We start from the raw sequence: 9,687 nt of genomic DNA, 5'->3' as shown, positions 1-9,687 counted from the left end.
TTTTCACTTAAAATATTTCCATTTCAAACATGTTAGATAATGCTTCTCTAGGTATTACAACAGCCCTCTGAGACACATACAAGTTTTTCTTTTTTTTTTTTTTTTACTTTCTCTTTTTTTTTCCCCTTAAAAACTTTTGTGGGATCTTTTTTTTTCTGTATTTGTTTGGGGGGGGATTAGGTTGTTTTCCATTCTTTTTTGTTTATTGAGTTTTCCTTTCTCTACAGCAGTCTGACAGTAAATCTGAGACAGAAGTAAAACAGCTTGCCCAAAATTATGCATGGAGTATTACTAGACCTTATATGCAAACTTGAAGTTCTTCTGTCTCTATCCTTTGCTGAGACCATCAAGTCATCAGTATTCACTCTGTTGCCCACTGACCTCTATGGCTATACTTGGCTAATGCAGGAACAAAAATACCATATTTAAAATGTTTATATTGTTGTCAAAAATGTGAGATAATATAAGCACTAAGACAACAAAAATACAGGCTTTCCGGGGGAAGCATGAGGAATAACACATTTCAACCAGCACACAACCCAAAATAAAAACCTACTRCTTTGTGAACAATAGAAAGACCTCTCAACCAGGAGATCTAAACCTGCAAACCTATTTTATTTAGGTGGATAATTCTATGGGGAAAAAGCTTAATACTATTTCTGTACTAAATCATCAGTTATCTTCAGTTACATTCTTCTGTTGGTCAATTCAGTTAGCTGTCTGCTGTCTGCTGCTGGTGCTACTTGTTAGTACAGCTGTCCTACAGCTCCCTTACCTTTCCAGTGGTCATTTGAGGGCCAGGGGATGCTGCTGCAGTACTTTGGCAAGACATTGTGCATAGAGGACAAACTTCCAGGTTAAGTCAGAAATCAAACACTTTCCCTGGTGAGAAGTGAGATGCTGAGTTAAGTCCACAGCTAACTGGAGAACTGGCAGATGTTGGTAACGTACATAAACCTGGGAGGCCAAGTTGCTGGCTGGAGGAGAAAAATTCCAATCACAGCCATTAACTGCCTGTATCAAGCAGCCATCTGTGTCTCATTTGGCCTATACCTGTCAGTCTTCAGTTTCTGGCATCCTTATACAATCTCCATGTACCAAGTAGCTCAGTGACACTTCTAGTTGATCATTAGAATAACTTGCACCCTGCCCCTTAATCCAGACGCTCACAGTGAGCAGTCAGGTAGTGCTCAAGAGTGCTTTAAAATGGGTTGTTTAGGGTGGGGAGCAAAGTTACTCAAATTCTGGTATGAGCTGAAAATAACCAGCATGATTTAGGGTCTGATTAGGACTTTTCCCCTGAACTACATGAATGGTACCATAGAAAACTGAAAACTCTGTCAAACTGCAGGTCGTTCCTTCCTGTATTCTTTTCAGTAAAAGAATTTCCTTTCTCAGTGGGATAAAGGTTTTAAAATAAAAATCTGTCATTTTCTTCTCCCTCACTCCCCACCCAAATATGAAATCCTTACCCTAAAACAATCAAGTATTGGGAAAGTCTGGCTGTATCCCTTTGAATTTCCCCACATATCGCTTAAAGCACCTAGCTTCAGAAAGGGAAACATATTCTAAAGTGCATTTACCACAGCAATAGTACCAGCACTAGAAGCTTTTCCCCTCATCCCTGTACTTTTCATTCAGTCTCTGGGATAGATGAAAATCTCCCCAGAATTCATCATCTTTGTACCTTGAAGTCTCAGTGTATCTGCATCTATTTGATGACACTGGAATAAAAGAAATCCAGCATCATGTATCCTGCTCTGCACTAAACTCTACTCTGGAGCTTGTTTAGATTTATTGGGCATGAGGATCCAGCATGCGGTATACGTCTATTGGATACTGCATTTAAACAGCCGCCATGAAACTATATCCCAGTGTGCATGAGGGTGAAGAAACAGGACTAAAGAGAAGGAATTTCCCCCTCTCCCCTGCTCCTCTTCAAYTCATTCCATCCAAGCAGTTCAGTACTTGTTGATCCCAAAGATCCGGACTCCATGAAACTGGGGCAGTTTGGGAATCAGGACACTCATAAGAGAGATGGTGTTGATTATGAAGTGTATCCGGTCATACTTTGTGTAAAAGCTCGTTAGAAAATACCTGGAAAGGAGGGGAACAAAAAGAGGAAGATGAATTACAGCAGCTATGGTTTCCAGTCTTCCTTATGGCTCCCAGAAGCATAAAGATACCTTCAAATAAACGATCAGTTATAGCTTCCCTCGCTCCTTGGGTGAATTGCCCCACACAACCAGACCTTCTATATGGATGCAATAACTGGCTTAGGAACATGGGGGGAAGACCCTGGATTTGACAAACCATAGATTTGGGGGCAGAAACACTGCTCATTAATTTCCTTTCTTTGGTTTTCTCTCTCTTGAAGGAGGGAAGAATAGCTTCCARCTGTCCTTCCAGCCTCTTCAGCATTAAAAACAGTCTGATACTGTCTTCCGTGTCTTTGAGTCAGAAAAACAGACAAGATCATGCAGAAACCAGGCAGGGCAAGATCACTTCTCACTGTAGTGATCGCATTTTTTTTTCCTCRGGTTCTCCATTCTTTCATATACCTGTTTTCCTAAGCCTATAGCTGACCTCCTCTGGGACAAGACCCATACTTTTGTTTCATTCCTATTCGGCAGCTATTATCATAGGATTCTAGTCCACAACAGGCTCTTAAGTATTATTAGAGTCTATGAAAACATGTTCACTAATAGCCCAGCAATGCACAGCGTACTGGACCRTAGAACAGCATAGATCTGTACTGATCTATCTAGAAGTACTTTATGAGCRTTAACTCAGGTTGCAGAGGACCCCAAAGCAAGCTGGAGACTGTYCTCCGAAACATTTAGTCTGACAGTGGCCAGGAAGAGTATTGGCRTAAGCACGTTATACTAGTCCTATACATATCAATTATACTAGCTAAATACATTTGTTAGTATATTGCTTTAAAAGCAGAACTGGAGAAGGGAGTGGAAAAGAGTTGTTGTGTTGTTTTGTTTTGTTTTTTTGAGGGTGGTACAGTGTTTTCTTTTCCCAAGGCAGCACGTTCARCAGCAGCATTGATTAGTACAGGCACGTGAGAAGCTTAACTGCCCTGAAGTACTCACAGTACAATGGGCATGATGGTCAGGAACTTGCGCGATGCTGTGAACTGCACGCCGTAGTCCATCTGCTCCCAGTGCGTGAGCAGCCGAGCCTTCCCTTGATCTGGGGTCTCGAAAGGCGTTCCTTTCACGGTATGTAGGAAGATGTACATACTCTGTAGCAAATACAAATGCAGCCTGAAGCACACCACCAGAGAGAGTTCAGCTTCAGCAAGAACAGGACAGTTGTGAAGGAGAGGTCAGACTGGCAGCTTGCACCGGCACGCTGTTCCGCTAGAGGGACACGTTACCGTCCCTGGAAAGCGTCCTCTCGCTGACAGCAGCTAATGCAGCCGCAAAGCTAAGGAGGAAGACTGCTGCCTGGGGCTGGCTCAAACTTAGCTGYTAGCACTGGAGGCCTCTCAGTCAGCTCCTGGGCATAAACAACATGACAGCGTTTTTGGATCTCTGGGATTGGGATATTAGCACAGGCCCGTTGTACCATGAAACAGCAATGATAAATGCTTTTAAAAGGTGTTGGTAGACTTGTAGGTAAAAAGGGTCTGTTTCTATTCTAATTACAAGTTAACTTCTTGAAGCGGAACATGAGTTACAGATAAGCAGCAACTGTCTGGCTAAGTTAGGCATGTCCGTTAAATGTGGTTATTGCTGGCCTTTTAAACTCCTTTCTGGTCCCAGGAGGGGCACAAGACCCAGGGAAGGGAGGAGAAGAGGATCTGGATGAAAAGGAGGCAGCATTTGTGCAGAACTCAGCCCCCAACAGCTCCAGTTGTGTGGGGTGAGGGGGGTTTTGTTTTGTCTTGTTTTTCCTAGAGACATGGATAACAAGCATGAGGGTCCCCAATAAGTGGGGCATTTCTGACTCCTAGTCTTAGCCTGAGATGCTATTTAAAATAAAGGATACAAAATCTATTGCTGCATCTGTGTGAAGTAATATGGCTCTCTTGCTGGAGGGTGAATTGCTGCCTGGAGATCTGCTCTTAGCTCTAGAACGCAAGCATGTTAAGACTTGCACAAGAGAATGGCAGAGGCATAGAAGTGAGCCATTAAACAGACCATGGTTTTTCCTCTACTCGCTAGGAAAGGTTTTACTGAGTGACTGCAGCTTTTCCAGGGCACAGCAAAGGACATCACTGTATAAACAGAGCAGATCCTGGCATCACAAATAGCCTTGGTAGACTGTGTTCCTGGCTGCAGCACGCACATCTGTCAGGCTGTGCACACCTGTACAGATCTAGCCTGACACAGATGAACATTCATTTAGGTACCTGATCCTCAGAAGAAGCAAATCTGTTCCTGAACTAATCTTTCATTTTAAGGTAAACAAATTGGTTTGATTTTTAATCTTGTTTTTTACTCTGAGGCCAATTCAGTTTTATTGTATCAACCAAAGTGAAAGCTGCCATGCTAGCTTCTGGGGCCTGTAAAATCTATTCCTCTGTTACCTCTACACCTCTGTTAAGGTGGACACAGCAAAGGGACCTGCCCTGCAGGCAAATCAGTTCASCGTCCCCTCTGAGCAACCTTACCAGATGTTCGGTGCCTCATCAGCACCTGAGCTGATTTTAATATATGACCTAGAGGCAAAGGTGCAATGTGAGGAGTGGAGGTTGAGTAAGCCACCCCATGTCTTTGGAAATGCAGAAAAAGAAATAGTTTCAACAGGATCTTACTCGATCTCTCACAAGAACAGCTGGTGCTGAGAGACTCACATCTGCATGCCCCAGGAAATCAAGCCAACCGTGCCATTCCCTTACCATGTTGTGAATGATGTTAGTAAGAGTCCAAACCACAGGAACACTGAAGAAGGGGATACTCAGGAGTACGACGTGCAGCAGGCCAATTCCAAGGACATAGGATAACCAGATGCCCCGGCTGTTCATGACACGGGTGTTGGGGTTCACCTCGCTGTGCGCTGTTCCTACATTCATGTTGGCTTTTATGTTAATCAGGCACTCCTGAAACTAAACCAGAGCCAAGTTAGTACTTAGATTTTGGTAATCTCTCTACGTTACTCAGCTAAGAGTAGCTTGGGTGGAGCACTCTGCTGTTAAGCAAACCTGAGTTCTGTTGCGGTTGCTATAAAAATCACAAGTCAGTTCACTTCTCTGCAACTTATTATTTCCATTTGTAGAGCTGACATTTCTGAGAGGAAGCTAAATCCAGGAACAGCTGGGATTTGGGAATAATGTGTGGGAAGCTTGTCTGTGACAGGAGCTACTTGTGATCTGCTGAAATGTCTTCTTGGAACCAAGATGTCAAGGTTCAATCCCACGATTGCCTGAGACAACTCAGACAAATATTTGAAGCACTTTCAAAGTCACCCTGACAGCGTTAATCATGGAAGCACTTACACATGAAGCTACTTATATGTTTATAGGTTCAGCATACCTTAAACTCAGAAAAAAAGCATGAGTCTTTGCAGAATAAAGGTATAACAGCTATATAATGACAGAACTCTCCATTGCTTCCRCTGATTTATTAGGGTTCTGCATAGCTCTAGGAGATTGCTGGTCTCCTTGTCTAGGTTACATGTTTTGCCTTCCAATTTAAGACTTAAGAAAAGAGTAACAAAAAGTTCTGCATTGGGAAGGAGAGAGATTCTTCTTTAGCAGCAGAAAATAAGTTGGAGATAACAAGGAAGACTGTATTGGGAGTATATTTTAGTAGCAAGAGCTGCAGACAGCTCTTGTTCTACCTGGAAGGAATAGATGCCATGGAGGAGAAATGCACAGAGAAATTTTTCTGAACAATCCCAGGAGGAAGAAGCAAGACAGCATTATCCTTTCAGATAGCAAACAGGTAGCAACACCAGTCTTTGGAATGGTGCCCTGGGACTATGGACAATGCAGGTATCAGAATGGGTTTTTATATTGCTGCCGTGATAACTAGCACTAGCAGAAAGACAAGGTGTCTGGCATAGCAGTTTTCAGGGATTACAAGAAATAGCACAGTGGGGAAATAACTGAAAAGTAGAATACTTTTACATTGAGATGAGGGAAAACCTTCCGTAAAATCATCTTTGTCCATGTCCCAGAGAAGAGCAGCGTCATTAGATAATGCACTGTTTTCCTTGTTGTACAGATGACCAGCAAGGCAAGGGCTTTCCCCTCCTCCCTCCGATGTCTAGGCCTTGTGTTTTTGCTGCTTTGGTTCCCACAGCTGGAAGACTGAGTTGCTGTTCTCTCTAGCTCTCACAGTCTTTGGTCTCTGGAGGCGAGTCCCAGCCAGATCTAACATTATGCTCTGTATGTCACTGCCAGCTGTTCTGAGTTTCCTTATAGAGTGCTGGGTCTGGCTTCTTTCAGAAGCGGGTGCTCTTTCCCGTCCCTGCCCAGAGCTAGTACACAAAGCAAATACTTGATTCTGCAGCGCCTGGTATGCACAGTATAACTTTCAAGCCTCTCTCAGCTGCACGTGTGGCTGTTACTCAGTGTTGCAGGCAGCTGTTGCGAGATAGAGCTGCTAGGTGAGGAGAACAGATGCTCACCCACCTCTCCTACTCAGGCATCAGGTTGTTTATTTCTGGAGAAGGCTTTTGTTTCACTACCAAAACACAGGCTGCAGGTTTGCAGATTGCTTGGCTTCTTTTCACTTGTCTCCTGGGTCAAAGGATATCAGCTGCTGGAGATTGCAGGTGAAGGTTGAAGCTTGGTCTGAAAACAGGACTTGGAGCCAAAAAGTTCAGCACTCCAATCCTAGCTGAGAAACTAAACCCCATCTTAAATCTGGTGCAATTCCTAAAGGTTTTCAAAAGAAAATCTAGGAGTTGCAGTGAAGCATAAYGAGTGCTTCAAAAATGTCATGTTGTTGCAAAAGAAGGCAAACACCAGTGTGGAACGTATAAACAGGAGTACTGTTTGCCAGACATATGAAATTATTCTCCTAGATAYTGTTAACTCCTCAGCCAGAACACAGTCCAGTTCTAGGAGCAGCTGGAGAGAGTCCAGGGGAAAGCAACGCGAATGAAGAGAGGTGAGGAAAAACATGACCTGCAAGGACAGACTGAAGGAAATGGGTTGTTTAGTCTAGAGAACACTCAAGAGAGATGTGATGAATAGTTTTCAAATCCTTACAGATAGCTGCGAAGAGAAAGGGATAAATTGTTGTAGTGGAGTTAACTGCACAATGGAGATTCAGAGCAGCTTTATAAAGCAAAAAGACAGTGTGATGTTGGGATGGACTGCCTATGGAAAGTGATCAGTCTCCCTCATTGGATGTTTTAAAATCATGTCTCATAAAAAATGCAAAAAAATACTAAAATTTCTCTTTGGAATTGACTAGGTCATCTCTCAGTGGCCCTTCTGGCTCCCCTTCTTTTTTTTTGAAATCATGCTGTTATCCAAAGACTGCTGAAGTTAACAAACCTGATGTTTAGAGGTGCAACAAGGACATTTAGTAATAAAGTGGAATTTCCATTTGAGGACAATCACTAGTCTGATTTTCAAAAAATGATGAGCAGATTCTACTTGGTCCCATCTACAAACTAGGGCAGTTGCAAGTCTGAAGCTGGGTGACAAAGAAGAAGAATGACCAAACTTAGAAGCTGTAGTTGGAGCAATTCCCCTCCCCATACCTCAGTTTTCTTGCCTATACAAATGAGGATTATACAGATGAAACTCTAGTACAGATAGTATAAATGTTAATTTGTTCTTGCAAGAGAGCTTTGGGGGAGGTCAAGCATTAGGTCATATGATTAGGATAATTTTGCATGCTTCTCTAATTCTGTCCTCCCCCAGTTTAAAAATATTTCATCTGTGAATCTTTTCTATTTTTTGATCGATGTTTGCAGCCCTTGCACAAGCTCTTTGCTCACACACTTTAGATTGCACATAGAGCTTTGCACATTATTGCAAAAGACTAGCTGAGAGTCTGAGCTCTTAAAGCTCAGATCCCTACCCCCATCCCAGACCTCATGGTATTTGCTTTCTAATTTTACACTGGGGATTTGTTCACCTGCAGGAAAAACAAGGCAAAACACAAAAGCAGGAGGAACTCCAACTCCACCCCTAGAGCAGATGGCGGCTAAGCTGYGCTTTCCCAGTTGTGCAGCAGTTTTTTGGGACAGAAAAGCTTTAATGTTTCATCAGACTGAGTGTGAAGGTCAGGACTGCATTGACGTTGGACAGTGTCCATCCAAGGAGGGGAAAAGTCGTAACTGTGGTCAGACACAAACAAAACGTTGCCGTAGAGGAGCTGAACCTTTCCTGTCTGCCCAGTCCTTTGCAACTCAGTCTACTGACTTCCCTTGCATTCCCACCCACCGCTGCACGAGCTCCCTCTTGGTCTTAGGCACCCCACAACTTTTKGGGGAAAGCAAGGCTTTTGTTCTGGGGTTCAGAGCAAGCATTGGCAGGGCCGTCAGTTCAGCACCTCACGTGACAGCACCTCCCCTCTTCTAAGAAAAGGGGGAACAAAACAGCACCAAGAGTTTGGCACTTGCTTTGTCACCAGGCAGCTGCTGGCAAACTCTCAATCTCTGGCAAAAATTATGCTACTAACACCCCAAGGTAGAGTTCTTCCTCACCTTTTCTTGCTCCCAGAGGTACATAACCACCGTCTGTCTGTTCCTGTCCCCAATAAATGCGTGCCAGTGACATCACTCTTCCCTCGGTCATATCCCCRGGGGCACCTCCAGGCAGCAACTCACCGCGGGGCCCAGAGCGGYGGCCTGAGCCCTGCACCGTCTGCCTGAGCCCGGGCAGCTGGCCGCTTCCCTTTGCACGCAGCCTCCTAGCTCCTCTGCTGCTCGCTGGACTGAGATATGCTTGCGCAGGAACTTTTAGTATAGATGCAACTAGTGCAATAGGTGCTTATCTTGGTCGATCTTTCTAATGTTCCCAGAACAGAAGCGACTATGATCCGACTGAGCAGCTGAGGAGCCGAGATCACTATCTCGGGCAGCAATCGCAATCGCCCTTTCCCAAGCAAATAAATATTTTAAACCCTTCTTTGTGAGATGGCATCAGTGTTTGAACTGGAGTCTCAAGTACACCAAAGATTTTAGTGAACATTGCTGTATTKAAAGGGAGCTGATGGGTGACAGGTCTGGCTGATTATATTAGACTAGTGCAGCATTCCTTTGTATTCCAGTCCTACCTGGAGTCACTGATAGAATTTAGCAAGTCTGAGCCCCCAAAGCTGCCCATTCCCTCCTCACAAAGCCAGGACGGCTTGCAGCAGCAATACGAGAGCCTACAGCATAGAAATGAGGCAGGGCTGCAAAACAGGGGCTCCGGAGCTGAGGCCCGACTCTAGGGACCGGAGATGGCGATGAGGCCAAATTAATGCAGGCAGCAGAAACATGAGCAATCCCAGATGATAATGTGAGCAGCTGGATCTCTAMTTCCCTTTCAACCTTGTCTGCTAAATTTAGAAGGGAAGTTTAGACATGAAGAGAACTCTACAAGTTAGATTTTTCTAGGCTCACATGGACGTAGGCTCAGGATCCCCCGTGTCCCGGACCCCGTATGACTAAAACCAAAGGCCGGGCCCCCGCCCCAAAGAAGCACGGGCGACACGGAGCAACTGCGTGGAGGGACCTATGCCCCAGGGCCCTTCCAGCGCCGCTCGCGAGGCCGGCGAAAGG

At 44.4% G+C, this 9,687-nt stretch overlaps 1 protein-coding gene across 1 annotated transcript; it reads right to left on the bottom strand.

Annotated features, from left to right (window-relative positions):
* Positions 1-210: 210 nt before the first annotated feature.
* On the bottom strand, positions 211-5,058 carry ORMDL3 (ORMDL sphingolipid biosynthesis regulator 3). Its single transcript, XM_085318848.1, has 3 exons — positions 4,856-5,058; positions 3,102-3,253; positions 211-2,097 (listed from the first exon to the last, which is right to left on the bottom strand). Exons 1-3 carry the CDS (start codon positions 5,027-5,029, stop codon positions 1,962-1,964), a joined length of 462 nt encoding a protein of 153 aa, XP_085174974.1. The 5' UTR covers positions 5,030-5,058; the 3' UTR covers positions 211-1,961.
* Positions 5,059-9,687: the final 4,629 nt, after the last annotated feature.

Source organism: Rhea americana, unplaced genomic scaffold (assembly GCF_003343005.1).
Source record: "Rhea americana isolate MKP2758 unplaced genomic scaffold, rheAme1 scaffold_556, whole genome shotgun sequence".
Classification (NCBI taxonomy): Eukaryota; Metazoa; Chordata; class Aves; order Rheiformes; family Rheidae; genus Rhea; species Rhea americana.
This window is presented reverse-complemented; position numbering and strand designations above follow the sequence as displayed.

What these genes read in the sequence shown, in the direction of transcription:
- ORMDL3 (XM_085318848.1), bottom strand. Translation starts at nt 5,029, where the DNA reads ATGAATGTAGGAACAGCGCACAGCGAGGTGAACCCCAACACCCGTGTC. An exon ending in CTAACATCATTCACAACATG is followed by an intron (nt 3,254 to 4,855) that starts GTAAGGGAATGG and finishes TATTTGCTACAG; the next exon opens with AGTATGTACATCTTCCTACA. An exon ending in ACCATCATGCCCATTGTACT is followed by an intron (nt 2,098 to 3,101) that starts GTGAGTACTTCA and finishes CCTCCTTTCCAG; the next exon opens with GTATTTTCTAACGAGCTTTT.